Source organism: Myotis davidii, unplaced genomic scaffold, assembly GCF_000327345.1.
Source record: "Myotis davidii unplaced genomic scaffold, ASM32734v1 scaffold1494, whole genome shotgun sequence".
In the NCBI taxonomy this organism is placed as follows: Eukaryota; Metazoa; Chordata; class Mammalia; order Chiroptera; family Vespertilionidae; genus Myotis; species Myotis davidii.
In genome coordinates this window covers 768,060-784,305 of record NW_006286246.1, presented here as the reverse complement: position 1 = coordinate 784,305, position 16,246 = coordinate 768,060, and the positions used below count along the sequence as shown (strand labels likewise).

Genomic DNA, 16,246 nt, shown 5'->3' with positions numbered 1-16,246 from the left:
GAATGTTATTCCCTGAAGCCCAGCGCTTGGAACGCACCGGGCGGCTGTTACAGTGGGCAGATGTGGACCCGACCCTTCGCCCCTGCCAGCTCTCTGTCTCCCATTTTAAGAGCCTCTGTGACGTGTACCGGAGAATGTGTGATGAAGACCCACACCTCTTCGCTTATAATTTCAGAGAAGAGCTCAAGAAAAACAAACGCGCCGGTCAGGAAAGAGAGGCCGACAGGGAGAGTCACAGTCTATAGCTGCACTTCGGGGGCTAGCAGCTTGCCCGGCGTGGACTTTCACCAGGTCGAGCGTCTCACACGTGTACTCTGACTTCTACAGAATGACAAAAATACCAATTGCCAGAGGTGACTTTCTTCCCGTTTACTGTACAGGTTGGTAGAAAAAAATAAATATAATCAAGTTACAGTACAAGCTTTCTTTTAATATATATATATGCATAGATATGACATGTTTAGTATAAACAGCATCTATTATTACAACCTTACAAAAATGAAATTTCTGCACATTGTGCCCCTAACCCACAGTAAAATAACTTAAATCTGCTTTAAATAAAGCAAAAACTAACAGCTCAAAGTAAATGCCCAGAGGATGGAGAAAAACGACCTTTTTTAAAAGCTATTAATCACAACTTCCCCTCCTTTTCCCACATAAATTAAAATAATTAGACTGCAGTTTTAAGGATTCTGTCATTTTGACACCTGCTCAAAAGAGATATAAACTAAGTATTTTACAGATTCTGACCAGTTTAATCTAGTTTTCTGGTTCACAATAAATTAAAATAACTTAAATCTTTACAACTATTCTGTGGGAAAATGTATACTGCCCAAAACCCAATAAGGAATAGTTTAGTGTTTCTGCAGTTTCCACTTTCCCACCAGTTTAAAAGCGAAACGAGCACTTTAGTCCGCATCCGATTGAGGCTGTACTAGGAGTCGCCGTGGCTCTCCGTCTCAAAAAAGCACTGCTCGTTGACCACCGACGTCAAGCTCTGGACGCTAAATTCTCGCTCAAGCACGGAGTTGAGGTCGAGGTTGGCATTTGCAGGTTGGCTGTCAAGGGACTGGTGCCGCGCCTGCGCCTTTAGCAGAGTTCCCCTCTCCCTTTTGGTGCTGTTGGCTTTGCGTTTGATGGCACAGAAGTGTCCCCGGACCAGTTTGGGCTGCTCCCCGCGTGGCTGGCCGGCTGAGCCCGGCGGCTGCTCCGCGGGGGGCGCCTCCGGGTCCTCTGAGATCCTCAGTCTCTGGAACTGAATCTCTATGTCTTTGGTGGGGCTGCCCGGCCTCAGGGTCTGATGGTAGTCCTCCTCCTCGTCGCTCAGAATGTCACTCTCTTTGATGAGACTGTCTGGGAAATCTGTCAGGCCCATGTGGGGGTGTTTCGGGGTGTCCTGCCCGCCCCCCGCCGGGTGGCAGCCACTGCTCTGCGTGCTGCTGCTCAGGCTGCAGTCGTCGGAGTCCAGCGAGCTGCTCTTGCCCGGCTCGCCCGGCCACTCACTGCTGGAGGAATTCCTGAGGACTTTCAGGGACCTGCATGAAGCTGGGAGAAGAGCACACATCCCCTTGTGTCAGAGAAACAGGTACCAGACGTGGTTTTCGCATGTAAGCTACACGATTTAACATCTTAATTACTGAAGATCTGATCATCTCACTTCAGTTACCAAGCATCCTGGGACTTGGGCAAAAATCCACGTAGGTACTGCAGGTATGGAAATTTTATCTGAATCTTGACATGGGGGGATTTAGTATTTTTGGATGACCAATTATCAGAGCTCAATTATTTAGAAAGAAAAATAAGCTACAAACTACTATTAGGGCTAGGATTCCTACTTTTCCAGTGGGTACATTGAATTGTTAGTTACAAAACCGAGGTTCCTTTTCTTCACTAACTTACTTTGTCTTTTGATAACCAAGACTACCCCGTATTTCTGTGTCTACCATCTCACCTTATTTCCTTTGCTGCTTCACTAAAAGTAGACAAATGTTCTCTCATGAGAGCTGTCTCTGCTGGAATTTCTAACCAACTTTTGGAGATTTCATGTGAATAATTATTCATGTGTGTGTGTATTTCATTTCTCAGGCTGGAGGAGGAAGGGATATCTAGTTGTGTTTCTGCAGACAACAGCATATTTTTTTTTTAATATATTTTATTGATTTTTTACAGAGAGGAAGGGAGAGAGATAGAGAGTTAGAAACATCGATGAGAGAGAGACATCGACCAGCTGCCTCCTGCACATCTCCCACTGGGGATGTGCCCGCAACCCAGGTACATGCCCCTGACCGGAATCGAACCTGGGACCTTTCAGTCCGCAGGCCAATGCTCTATCCACTGAGCCAAACCGGTTTCGGCAACAGCATATTTTTGATGGCCATGGCTTATTTTGGTAAGAAAACAAATGGGAAATATACAGTAAATTTGAAGAAGTCACACTGTGACCCAAAAGGAAAGAGACATACATTTTATAAGAGTAAAAACAAGATCAAAGATCAAAACAAAGTAGTTACTATAGAAAGAATATTCTACAAGTTTCAGCTGAAATTTTAAAAACAGGCAGAAGTTGAGAGCAGTATGATTTACCTGCTGCTCTAACAGGGTAAGAATGAGGATTTAGGTTTCTGATCTTAAGGCATTAAGTACTGACTTTCTAGATGCCTGCCGTGTTCTGAGCACCAGAAATACTGCGGTGAGCAGTTCGGTCCCTGGACTCCTGTACATCTCCGTGGAAGAAGCAGATAAGATGGTAAGTGTAGCTGTGTCAGTGGTGGTAAGAGGGGGTTTGGGGTTGGGGTGGTTATCTATATATATAAAAGGCAAAGTGACCGTCCATCTGACCAACAGCCAGTACATATGATGCACACTGGCTATTTAAAAATAAACGTTGACTCGCCCATGTGCGATACATATACAGCTCTCACTGGCGCCATAATCGAAGCTGGGGTATTAACAGGATCTTCAGAAGGAGTGATTATTCTGATTCCAAGAAATAATTTGTCCCGTCTGACACTGGCCCCCATTTACATTAATTCGAAGACAGTTTCCGGTGATGCCGGCATTTGTGATGACTATTAATAAATCATAAATCACAAGGACAAACTCTAGACAGAGTAGGAATATTCCTACCTGAACCCGTTTTCACACATGGTCAGTTATATGTTGCTTTTTCTCCAGTTCAAAGAGTGTGTGACGTTAAAGTTGTAAATACTTCATCACAAGGGAAATTAGTCAAGCACTCTGAAAGGGTTTTTACTCTTAATGTGATGTACAGGGAGATATTAGAATAAGTTTAATCAATTTATCAGTCGTTTTTATATCATGTTTTTGCTGTTATATCATGTTATTGTGTATTAATTTATATATTTTCATATACATTTTACTGATTTTCTTTCATCTCTGACACTTTTATTTTAGAGAAAAGGTGAATAGCGATATTAAAATATTTCTTCTAATTACTTTCAGTGTTCACGAATCCGTGCACCGGGCCACTAGTATTTTATAAAAGGAGGCGTGGGAGCAAGAGGCGGGTTCAGGTTTCTTAAGAGGAAACGAAGTTGCCACTGCCATCTCCCCACCCCCCGCCCCCATGTATTTGGGTGTCTGGTAACTTACAGAGTGATGAAATGCCCCTGTATTACAAGAGCATGGCTCCTTTTAGAGAAGCTCAGGGGTTTCATGAATACACAGGATGCTAGCAAAGTTCTCACCTAATTTGGCTGAAACTGGAATGCGGTTCTTGAGGGGCACAAGGCGATCCTTGCAGGCTTTCTCCAGGGGGAACTCACTCTTTATGTGCCGCCTGAAGTTCTCCCTCAGGATCGAGCGAATCACCTTGACGATGTTGGTTTTGCTTTCACTGTCGCTGGGGGGTGGGGATGGAGAGAAGCAAGAGCGTTAGTGTCCGGTGTCATTGTGCTTCCGGTCCCTGTCCCCTCGTCCTGCTGTGGCACGTTACCGCTCTCGGGACAGACTGACAGCACTCACCAACCTCCTTGTGCCTTGGTCTCCTCACTTACAAAGGAGTGAGAATGGAAGTTTGTGAGGCACTAGGATTTGGGTATTTTTCGTTTGTTTGTTTTGTTTTTTGTTAATCCTCACCCAAAGATATTTTTCCATTGATTTTTAGGGAGAAAGGAAGAGTGAAGGAAAGACAGGGAAGCATTGATTTGTTTCTCACATCGATTGGTTGCCTCTTGCCCGAGCCCAGACTGGGGCCCAAGCCTGCAACCAAGGCATGTGCCCTTAACCAGAATCGAACCCGGAACCCTTTGGTCCTTAGGTGGACACTCTCTCCACTGAGCCAAACCAGCTAGAGTGGATTTGGGTAGGTTTTTATTCAGTGTGTTCTATACCAGGGCCACCGCTGCCCTGTGGGAAGTGTGCTGTGGGCTGTGATCCTGAAGCCACCAAAATTCAGGGGCATTAAAAGTAACCCTCCCAGTTAAGAGCTCCCCACTCCATCTCATTGCCGCGGCCTCATTCGGGGGCTGAGTCCTACCTGCAGCACAGCTGGAAGATGGTTTCCGGCCGCCCCTCTGTTTCTGACTTGGTGTGGATCAGCTCCCAGATGGAAGTGTTTTCCGTCCCTGAGTAAAGGGCAGAGTTGAGTCTACACCTGCCAGAGAGCCTGTTCAGAACACCTGTGAGCTCTAACACTCATCATGTAGTCACGTCTCAAAATGTCAACTGTTCCGACCTGACTCTCATGATTCATTCTATGTCTGACTTTCACCAAAACTTACAAAAAGTGAAATACTTTTTAGTTACTTTTGACATTTCCGGCTGAAGTTTTCAAGCCATTTTAGTGCTCCCTCCCTATCCCTGGATTCCATTTCTCTGGGGAAGAGGTTACACGGGTCCTGTTTTCCACCCCCTTCTGTGGAAGGACAGTGAGGAGGAGGCGCTCAGGTGCTGGAGTTGAGAGGCTGGCCAGGAAGCGTCAGCACTCCGACAGACATTACCCAGGGTCCTGAGCGGCCTGCGCGCCTGACCCCGTGGGTCCTTTCCGTCACCAGGGGCCGTGTCAGCAGAACACGGTTATTCTGGAAGGATCCCTCAGTGTTTTACAGGTGGAAGGTTTTTTCTTGTTTTTACATCATTTGTGCTGCTGCTTAGTCTTAAAGAATTTTCTGGTGTATCGAAACTTGTAAAAATTTAAGTTGGGGGACCTTTGTTCCTTTAACAAATTTGGGTGTATCAAGGATATTAGGTTCAAAAGTGTTGATAGTAAAAATAAGGAAATGGTGGAGAAAGGTGTTTGGCTGAGAAGAGCCACCCATCAGTCCTTCCTTCCTTCAGAAGGCTCCGAGGAAACGCCCTCATTTTCCTGCTATAAAACATCAAAACTTACCGATATTTCACCCCACAGCCCAAGTCAGCCTCCTAACGTGTCTGGCATTAGTGCTACAGGAGACAGTTAGTTACCTGCTGCGTTCCCCAGTCTGACTTGAAGTGCGGATATGGGGATCAGCCAGCGAAATTTAAACGGGTCCAAGTCAGCAGAGCTGTGTGCAGGCCGGGAGTTCGAGGGCTGTAATAGGAAAGTCCCCAGTAAAGTGTCAGCTCGCTCTCACCCAGGGGCACGCGTGCACGGTGTGGTCGCCGTAGCCTCCCCCCACCCCGGTGCCAGGCTCCTTGCAGTGTGAGTGCTCAGGCAGCAGGGATGAGTCAGCTCAGACTGCCCCCAGTGCTCAAGGGCTCACAGCTGGCGGGGATAGGGCAGCGTCATGGTTTGGGGGGCAGAGAGTTCGAGGTTTCCAAGTATGACAATCAAGCCTTCAGTGTCTTCACATTATCACTGATGGGGAGCTGATAGCTTATAGTATCCACAACTAGTTTTGTTTTGTTTTTTAAGTCAAGGTAAGGGTCATCTGAAAACAAACCAAAGACTCTCATGTGTATGGAGGAAACCTGGGCCATTTTCAGGGACATACAAGCTGATTTTCTGTGCAGGCCCAGCATGGGTATTTGTCTTTTAAAATAGAATCATTCTGAGAAGAAGAAATACCTTGAGTATCGGACTCAGTCATTACCGGGGAATAAGTAATGGCAGTTGGTGATGCCTGGGTTCTTAGCGGGCTTCTCAGTGCAACATTAATAGGAAAATACAGCCATGAAATGGTAGCTTTAATTAAAACTCATTCTTGTCTTACCAATTTCTTTTTCAGTTTGCAGTTTTCTTTATAAACCAGTATGACAGCTCTCTTAAAAACTAAAGAAAAGAAAAGAGAAAGTCTTCCATTATTTTCTACAAACTTCAAGGTTGGACTAGAGCTGAGTGTTTCAGTGAACAAAAAGCTCTTCAGACTCAGAAGCTCCGGGATCCAGGATGCCAGCCCGTGAGTGACTGCATGGCACTTCCTTCTGTCATGTTGGAGTTGTGCAGACGTGCCTGCTATTTAAGAGCTATTGTCTGAAGTAGATGCTGTCATTTAAAAAAAAAATCTCGTTTGGTTGTATTGAAGCCTGAGGACATGGTGCTCATCTCAGGGAGAATGCACGTCCACGCTCACCGTGCCGGCGCTCAGTGAGAATAAGACATTGTGAAGAGCAGCAAACCATTAAGATGGCAGGGTTCAGATAGCCTCGGAGCTCTGTTCCTGTGACACTCAGCCGAGCAGCAGGCGGGACAAGATCATGGGTGTGCAGAGCGATGGAGTTTTAAGTAGTTACGTCAAAAACTCAGTGATTCCAGCCCTTCTGGAAATTGGAGGGTTTAGCGAGTTCTTCATTACTGCCAGCCTCCTAGTATACTTACCAAATACTGTGAGCTCTAGGTCCTTTCTGGCTTTTCCCAGAGACAGAAACGGATTCAGCCAGGCCACGGGCGAGTGCAGCAGAAGCTCCCCCATGGAAAGCTCTGTTACCTGGAAAACAGGAGGGCAGGGGTGGGAACCAGCGTAGGTGGATTTTGGAGAGTGAATCATATAGGTGTATTCTGTTTGATTTTTAAGGTCCCTGTAAACTTGGGGCCTTAAGTAGTGGAAGTGTTGATAACAGGAGCAGCCACACAATTTAGCAATGCCTACATCAAACTGTTTGAAAGTGACACATGTGAAGGCATTCGCTCCACTGCACATAGTCCCTGTGGCTGAGACGCCTCTGACCACAGTGACAAGGTTCCTCCTCAGTGCCTGTGTTCGCACTGCCCGCGGACCTAGCACAGTTACCGTCTCTAAGCCATCGAGGACACTAGGCTGCTAGAAGAAAGTACCTCTTGAAACTGGCTGTAATAAATAAGTAAACTCCAGCTTTTTTCTCTTCTTGTCCTTTTCTACTTAAAATACATTGCTCCTTATATATAGACTTGAAAAGCTCAAGATTCTAAATTTAGTAATCAGCTGGAAAAAATATATAGAAATTGTCAAATTCTACTTAAACTACCTTTATAAGAAAGGAGGTAGCCCCCAATATTTCATGCTAAAAAAATAAAAGAGAACAGGCCCTATTCTCTCCACTTGCTGGCTCCCACTTCCTCTGTCCATCCTGCTCTCGCTCTGCATGTTGGCACCACCTCTGGGGTGTCCTGACCTCATGCCCACAAGGAGGAAGAGCTCAGGGACCTCTCTTGTTGTCTTTGGTACATAACATAAGGTTGCATTTTTAAACCAATGTAATTAATTTGTTACTTTTATACCTAAATTGTGTGGCTGGGTTATTATGAACATTAAGATCAAAATGAGAACCTGAGGCATTTTCTCCTCCAAGAAAGCCCTAACAGTGGGGCCTAGTGTGAAGGTCACCCATAGACCCAGGGGGCAGGTGCACGAAGCCTCAGAACGCAGAAGTCCCACTGACCTCCCTCTCTGTTCCACTCTGCTCCGCTACCAGCTGGTCAAATACGGTCCCATAATCCTCATAAATCTTCTGCATCTCATTGATGTGGCTCGCTACCTTCTCCATGGCTTTCAGTGCTTCTGCAAAACAAGGAATCATATTTATTTTATAATGTTTGTCTCCAATCCTATCCGACAGCAGTAATGAAAAAGCTCAAGATTCATGCCAGGATTCGAAGCCAGTTCTCACAGCAGTACTAGCAGGTTTGACTCAAAACAGCCCATTATAATCTAGTCATTAGAATGAACAGAATCATCTTCCAACTCACATTCTCTTTGAAATGAGGCAGGAAGTAAAAAAGTAAGGAAGTAAAAAGCATCAACAATAACAATAGCTACCCTTTATGGAGCACTTGCTATTTGTCATGCACTCTGATAGGCAATTGATGTGAATCATTTCATTTAATCTCTACAATAACTTGATGACTAGGAACGGTAATCTGTCCCACTTTGCAGATGAGAAAACTGCGGTGCAGAAAGAAGGGTTAAGTATACAGCCAGACTTCCACAGGGCACCTGAAGATTCCGTCTCTCCTAACCAGTTACTGGAATGTGATCCAGAACAGGTTTTAACAAGGACTTAATGTCTCTGTAAATGCTTAATTGCCAGAGAAATTGTCAGCACTTGTGCATGGTGTGTATTTGTAACTTCTTACACCGGCCTGTGGAGGGACAAGATGTTTTTGCCAAAGTTCAAAAGCAAAATTTCAGGTCACCGCATACAGCGTGGAGGGAGTTGTGGAAGGCAGTATTCTTAGCAATCCTTTTAAAGATCTTGATGTGAAATGAACTTAACATACAGTATTTGGAACACTAATCGTAATTTGTATCATTTACTTGTACAATTTAATTTTCATACAAAAATATTTTGTCCTTGGTACTTATGATATAAAAGTATGCTTGTCATAGTAAAAGAGCCAGTTTAATTTACGCTCTTTTCAGTGTTTATTATTCAGTGATAGTAACATGTAGTAAGTTTTTCCATCTCCACGGGCTTATTACATGCAGCTTAGCTGCCCTCCTGGTTCTGATATGCAGAGAATGACCCCTATTTCTCTCTAATCCAGCACAGTCTCCCCGGGATTCTCTGCTTGCTATCAAACTGAGGGGCTCTGTATACTGGACAGACTGTATCTCAGGCCGATGATTTGCAGGGTGACAAGAGAAGACACATCGGCATCCACACTGAAGCGTAATCTGTCCTTAGGAGTTTGGTTTCTGAGTCAGGCTCTGCTCAGAGATTTCCACAAGGTGGAGCCTCACCCAGCGTATTCCAGCAGCAGCACTGTGAGCAGCAGCTGCCACAGAACTTCACTGAGATGGAAAGGAGGCCTGGTTTTCAGTTCTCACAGTTGTTTGCTAACCCAGTGACCTGAATTAACCCATTTCACACCACTGGACTTATTACCTTTTTAAAAAAATGAAAATGGAATCATCCCTCCAGATTAGCTTGGGGCTACTCCAATGAGATCATTTTGCCAAATGTTTTGTCCATCTGAAGGGATGGCCATATATCTAACTTTTCCCACATAGTAAAACTAAGGTTAACAGTCATAGTGCTGAGAAATGTCTTCTAATACATAGGGGGGACTGGTTGGCCCAGCCGGCCGCTGTCCTCACCTGTCAGGTGGTAGTGCTCCTCACTGTCGTGGTCCGTCAGGGACACCAGCTCCCTGAGCAGCAGGGGGTACTTGAGCACCCTCTGCACGGGCTTGATGAGGTAGGACTCCAGCGTGGACGAGTGCTGCTTGGTGGGGTTCCGGGCATCCAGGAAGGCCTTGAAGGCGTTGTCCGTCTTGGCTGCAAGCACATGGATGGAAGACCCTTAGCACAGCGGGATGGTGCACTTCTACTTCATTCAGTTTCTATGCAGTAACAGATCATGCACATCTACAGTCCTAACGCCACTGAGTAAGCTCCCCAGTGCGTCAGGGTCAGGCACCCAGCTGTCAGCCTGGACTCGGCATCACAGCCTGACCGCTCCCGCGGGCAAAGGGAGCTTACTCACTATCAGCATAGCACAGTCCACACACCAAAGGGTACACTGGCCCATGAGAGACTGTCATAGGCACCTAACGAGTGAGGTCAAACACAATGTTATCCATACTCCCCCAAAGATTCATACAGCAAAATAAACCAGTACTTTTTCCAGTCCTAGCACAAATGGTTACCTATTGCATTATTCATAACGCAGTATCTTTTTTTCCTTTAAAATAAGTTGATATGCCCTGCAGCCTTCACCTCTCCAGCTCTGAGCAATCTAAACCTCTCACCAGAGGGGTGGTGAGAACTGCCTTTCTGTTGTGTATCCAGTGTCGTGAAGGGTGTGCTCCAGAATCCGAGGGCATTTAGTTTCGATAGCATCAGTGGATACACCGACTACTGCTTTGGATCCCACCTGCAGGCACTGGTTGACGAGCTATTTGGAATTCAGCCAATTTGAATGAAGATCTGCCCTTTGTTTTGTTACAAAGGCAAAGTCTACACCTCTTAGGAGATGCAGTGCCATTTTGAATGAGACTGTCAGATGCAGTGGATGGTGAGATGGCCCTTCTTCATGATGGAGGAATCGAGCAGACCATTGGTGCGCTGGGAGGAAATCCCAGTGGAGTCAGGTCTCTGTGTGAAGAACTAGAGAAGACAGATCTTGGCTGGATCTGGTTAATGTGAAGCACTCCGGCCTCCCTTTTAAATCTGAGCCTGTTACAGGACAGGTTGAAGTTCTGGATCTACACCAAGTGGCCGAGCTGAGTCATGGAGCTGGTTAAACACTCAAGTGTCAGGAAAATCCCTAAAGGTTTTGAGAAAGAAGCATTGACCAGCAAACTCTGGGTCCTCTCAGACAATGCCATTAAGAAGCATTTGATGACAGAGAGGAAAGGCTGGGAACTTAGCTTGGCTGCCAATACCCTGTTGACACAATTAACAGAGTTCAAATATAGAGCCCTCCTCAAACATGGGCCTCCGTCATGGAGGGGCACTCTGATTCACTGGCTTCTAGAAGTGGCAAATCACAATGGGAACGGTCACAGGAGGCCATCCTTAATTCTAAAGAAGGCATTCAAATGCGGGGGAGCCATTTTCATCCTGAAAATTTATGACATTATCACAGTTCAAGCTGCAGTAGGTTCATATTCCAAGTACACTTGAAAGCCTGGTGACCTTTCCTGGAGACAGTTCAGATGAACCTAAATAGGATTACATGTGTTTCCATAAGCTGTTCTCCACTTGGGGAGCCGAGCAGAGCGGACTCCTGAGGACCTGCATTTGTTTGGTGTCCTCCTCGAGGACTGCGTTACTGCTGCTCACAGCCTTGAGCTGGAAGTCCTGTGTCTGCATCACTGATGGTTCCTCCTCTTGTCTCTGCTCCCAGCAATGAGGATTCCAAAGAATGGGGGAGGAAGACATCTGAGAGACTAACCTCACACCTAGAGAGGTCTGCGGTGACTGAAAGAAGCCCTCAGTACTAGAAGAGCCTCGGTTCATCATCCCTGGTTTAGACATTACAGGAATAAGTTGAACTTCAAGTTTATGATACAAGACGGTGACTGCAGCACAAAGACGCCCTCCAACACCTCCACACCAAAGAAGATCACTGTCATCATCAAATGTTTGAATACACTTTCCCGGCTGGACAGACTGGCGGTTCATCTCTCTGTGCTGGCCGTGTGCCCACCAGCTGACCCACTGCAGTTCAGAACCCAGAGCTCAGGCATCTGTCAGCTCCACAGAGTAATGGTTGTTGTTGGCTAAAGGAAAGAGCGATAAGGGTTAACTACCCAGTCTACTTGGACTTAAAAAAGTAAAAGTCTTCAGTTGAAGCCAGTAAGATCAAGTGAGATGATAAAAGTGTGGAGAGATGAAAGGTACTTCACTGGCAGGATGTGAGCTGTCACCGTGTGAGTTCCCCCAGTTCTGCCACAGAAGCATTCATTTTATTCAGCTCACTGCTTGTGAGCTTGATGGTGGTTCACAGTGATTTCTTGGGCTTAAGAATAAGATTAACAAGAAGGAAGAAAATGCTGTGTTTTCTACCCCCAACCAGGGGCTTATGGTTCCAAGTTTTTAGATCAAGGAATTTGGTGAAAAATAATTTAGATGTAATTTCACAGCAAAGTGACACGTGGCAAAGCAACATCTCTGCTCTCAGGACTTCAACCAATAGATTGGGGAAAAAAAATGTTACCAGTTTCAAGGTCAAAATGGAACATGATCCCTTAAAATTGCACTTATTCCTCCTTGTTAGGTACAAATTTATTCTTTTTTAACAACCAAAAATATAAAAAACACAGCTTCAAAAGTTAGGAGTAACTTACCTCGCTCTAGAACCTTCTGTACTTTAATGTGATTAGCACAGAATCCACTGTACAGCTTGAAGTGGTCGGCGTAGTAAAGGAAAGAGCCTCCCAGGGAAAACAGTAATTTCTAGAAAGGGATGGAGAAGTCCGTCAGACATGGGTTAGTGGGTGTCTGTGGCATCTGACTGCTTTGGTGTCTCCGGGGCCCTGTCTTTCAGATACTAACACACTCAGGCCTCGAGCAGGCGCCCGCTGGACTGGAATAAGCCGGGACTGCCCCGAGCGCAGCACAGCCAGGCACTCCCCTAGCTGAGCTGCAGTTTGAAAACTTTCCGGTGGAGGAGCCCATTGGCAGGGTGTGCAATCGAAGGACACGAGAAAGGTCGACAAAAACGCCTCTGACAAAGGGGGATGTACCAGCAAACGGGCTGAGAGGCGCGTTAATGAAGCCGGGTCTACTCAGAGGCATGATGCCGTCTGCGCCTTCCCTGCAGGGGCTTCTTGCCAGCCGCCGGTGCTCATGTTGGAAATGGGGCTCCCTCCGTAGGAGAGAAGGTCAGAACACTTTACCATGCAGAGGAGGAAATCAGGCAGCAAGTGCTCTGGGGTCAGAGGCCATCGCCTGCACACCCTTTAGGTGGCTTGAGTGAAGGTGTGGATGTGGTCTGCACCCAGGCGCCTGGCACAGAAATCATGCTGTGCAGATTTCCAACCGCCTGAGCACAGACTCCAGGACAGAGCTGTGGTCTACTGTCACCACATGCCCGGGGAAAACTGCGATGAAGGCACTAAGTTTATCCCATCGATAGTCCAGTCCAGCAGATCCTTCCTCAGAGGGGATTCCGCGCTGTCCCACCACTCTGCTTTAAACCGCTGTCCAAAACACTTACTCTGAACTGCGAGGGCGTTTCCAGTACGTTAAAGTCAGATGACGCGGAAATGCCATCCTCCAGCGTCTCCAGAAACACCTTCTGAAATTCAAGCATCTCGGGCAAACTTCCGAAGAGCGACTCCATCTGTGTGAAGACGGGAGTTGAAGAGGGTGTCAGCAACAGGTCTAGACCCACTCTGATACTGCACGGCCCGACAGGTCACAGTCACTCGCCAACAGCAGGCAGAAGTACATCCTTTATGGAATATGGCACCTTCATTATGGGGGCACTTTATGCACAGAGAATGTACAGCGCTTGTCCCCGTAATTCTAAAATAAGTTTTTAAGTGGATGTAAAATTTTCAGAATTCAAATTGGGGGGGAAATGAAAGAAAGTAGGAATTCCTGTGATTTAACCTTAAAATGTCATACATGGAAAAGTAATTTTTGGCCACAACTTCTCTACACAAAGGACGGTCCTGCATTTGTGCTATACACTTTGCTTCACACCAGAGGCCACGGCCACAGCTTTGGAGGAGGCCACGCTGGGGTTTCTCTGAAGACTCTGAAGTCTTGGACGTTTGGGGACCAGTAGATAGAATCTCCTAGGACAGTGATTGTGAACCTTTTGAGCTCAGCGTGTCAGCATTTTGAAAAGCCCTAACTTAACTCTGGTGCCGTGTCACATATAGAAATGTTTTGATATTTGCAACCATAGTAAAACAAAGGCTTATATTTTCGATATTTATTTTATATATTTAAGTGCCATTTAACAAAGAAAACTCAACCAAAAAAATGAGTTCGCATGTCACCTCTGACGCATGTTATAGGTTTGCCATCACTGTCCTAGGAGATCCACTGAAGGGCAGAGAGACTAGTCAGTTGTTAAGGAACAGAGGGAAGGTGATTATTTACCTCATCTTGGGTAAGAAAAGTCTCATTTTGAAGTGGCTCCAAGTATAATTCAAAGAGGCAGCTCAGATCCTGAAAGACAGAAGAGTCTTTGGCACTTACATCTCTAAAATACCCACGAGTTTCCAGCAACCCGGCCACAGCTCCCGACTCCCATTAGGAACGATGAAGTTTGTGTCTTGTTGAAATTCTCGACCCTAAAAGTGGCCATTACTGCTCATCTCGACCCTAAAAGTGGTCATTGCTGCTCACTGGGTTCAGTGGTTAAAACCACAACCCATTCAGCAGCTGGAGACATGAGCAGTTACTGAATAACAGCCCAGGGAACACACACAGGTTGAAATTTCCAAGTCGCATGCAGAGATCCAGGTTAGATGAAAGAACGAGTAAAACTCCATGCTAAATGTCAGCAGCAAAAAGAAATTAAAACATGAAGATGTGTGTGAATCACAAGAGACTGCGGGTGCTGGTTATTTGGTCAGAGAGTGATGGGCTGTTGTCATGCCCGTGCCAGCCGATGCTGCCCAGGGGACTGCCACACAAGGGCAGGTCTGCGCTGACCCGCGGGGCCAAAGACTGTGACACCCAGGCCCAGAGAGGACAAAGTGCAGGTTCACCCATCACATTCATCTCCGCTCTCCCAGCATCAGGAAGCAACGGCCCTCCCAGTGCATGTGGCCTGACAGTAAAAAGCAACAGCAGCGATAAAAAGGGCCTTGGGCGCCTGGTGAGAGCTCATGACCAGCCTCGAGCTGTCAGAGGGCTCTGCGGGGAAGGTCACCATGGCTCCCAGGAGGATGCAGAATCTTGTCTGGACTCCCTGGATTTTCACCTCACTTCCCCCTCTCAGATGTGGGGCAAGACGTAACGGGAAATGAAATGAAAATGTCATATCTATAGCTTTCCTTTCTCCCCTGTGGGACCAACGGAAGGGGCTTGGGTCATTCTCCCGAGCTCTCTGAATAGGGCCTTTGGTAAAGTCCAGACGAAATGACAGTGACATTGGTGAAAGGCAAAGCTCAGTTCGTCAGGAGAAAGGTGACAGCCGTGTGTGTGCACACCGAGGTGTAACTCGGGGCTCAGCACATCAAAGCTGCCACAAGGGCACACCTGTCTCAGAGCCCAGAGGAGGGAGGAGGAGGGCCCACCCAGGCCATTCCGGTGGACTGGGCTGGGCCGGGCCTGCGTGCTCAGCCCGCCGCCTGTGCCATGCTGCCCTCAGCAATCAGCCAACCAAGTGAGCGCAATATAGTCCAAAGCTTCGGCAACTATTTGAAGCAAAAGAACTGCCTTCCCCGGCCCCTGTATCCTTCATGTTTCTCCAACACGAACTAGGGGCTTCTGAGGCAAACAAGTGAGTTCTCTGGGCTCTGAAGAGGCTCAGCAAAGCCCCCTCTGCTGTGTGGGGTCGCCCGTGATGAGGGGACATCCGTGGTGGGACCTGTCAGGCGGCGACGGGCCCGTCTCAGAGGTCGCCTGTAAACCAGTTGTGCCTCATTCCTCATCACCTAAAGCAGTGGTTCTCAACCTTCCTAATGCCAACCCTTTAATACAGTTCCTCATGTTGTGGTGACCCCCAATTTCATTGTTACAAATTGAACATAATTCAAGCATAGTGATTAATCACAAAACAATATGTAATTATAGATGTGTTTTCCAATGGTCTTAGGTGACCCCTGTGAAAGGGTCGTTTGACCCCCAAAGGGGTCGTGACCCACAGGTTGAGAACCGCTGACCTAAAGTGATCTCCGTCCCCCGGTACTAAGCCGGCATAGACTCCCTTCCACAGATTGCACAAACTGGAACATCTGTTTCCATAGTGAAAGCTACCTTGGTAACAAATGAGCCGAGATCTAATTTTTTCCAAGTCCTCAAAGCATTTTCACCCTCTCCCCCTTCCCTCCCTCCTCTGCAGCAATTCACTACTTCAAGTGCATGGTGGGGTCCCGATGGCGTCACCCGGGGACCCCTGCCGCCGTACCATTGGTCACCACAGACGGGAAGAGAGAGCAGGACAGCATGCTCTGCCCCCGCCTTTACCTTCACATAGGACTTCTCTGTGTCCATCAGCTCCTGGATGACTTTTCGGAGGCGATCCGCGTCCGACAGGTGGCGGGCCAGGGGCCTCGGAGGTGGGTCCTGGCCCTCCCGCGGTCCTTCCATGCTGGCGGCCTGGGTGGCGTTAAAACTCCTACACAGCGCAGCGATCTGTTCGGCACTCTGCGAGGGGACAAGAGTGGGAAATGTACAGGAGACTGTCCGTTACTATCCACTGCCCACCAAGGACATAACCAGGGCCTCCATCCCCGCCTGGGAGAGTGGGCAGGTGG

At 47.1% G+C, this 16,246-nt stretch overlaps 2 protein-coding genes across 2 annotated transcripts in view; one reads left to right on the top strand and one right to left on the bottom strand.

Annotated features, from left to right (window-relative positions):
- Nucleotides 1–417, top strand: part of TFB1M (transcription factor B1, mitochondrial) — a 36,743-nt gene extending 36,326 nt beyond the window's left edge. Inside the window, exon 7 of the mRNA XM_006757682.2 lies at nt 2–417. Coding sequence (XP_006757745.1) covers nt 2–245 — 244 coding nt within the window. The 3' untranslated portion in view covers nt 246–417. The remainder of the gene's footprint in view (nt 1) is intronic.
- The window catches only part of TIAM2 (T-cell lymphoma invasion and metastasis 2), a 96,430-nt gene continuing 80,538 nt past the window's right edge, over nt 355–16,246 (bottom strand). Inside the window, exons 17-28 of the mRNA XM_006757705.2 lie at nt 15,957–16,136; nt 13,920–13,988; nt 13,024–13,149; nt 12,152–12,260; nt 9,456–9,635; nt 7,798–7,916; nt 6,758–6,866; nt 6,153–6,211; nt 5,425–5,530; nt 4,499–4,586; nt 3,708–3,862; nt 355–1,545 (exon numbers count right to left, since the gene is read on the bottom strand). Of these exons, the coding sequence (XP_006757768.1) occupies nt 935–1,545; nt 3,708–3,862; nt 4,499–4,586; nt 5,425–5,530; nt 6,153–6,211; nt 6,758–6,866; nt 7,798–7,916; nt 9,456–9,635; nt 12,152–12,260; nt 13,024–13,149; nt 13,920–13,988; nt 15,957–16,136 (1,911 nt within the window). The 3' untranslated portion in view covers nt 355–934. The remainder of the gene's footprint in view (nt 1,546–3,707; nt 3,863–4,498; nt 4,587–5,424; nt 5,531–6,152; nt 6,212–6,757; nt 6,867–7,797; nt 7,917–9,455; nt 9,636–12,151; nt 12,261–13,023; nt 13,150–13,919; nt 13,989–15,956; nt 16,137–16,246) is intronic.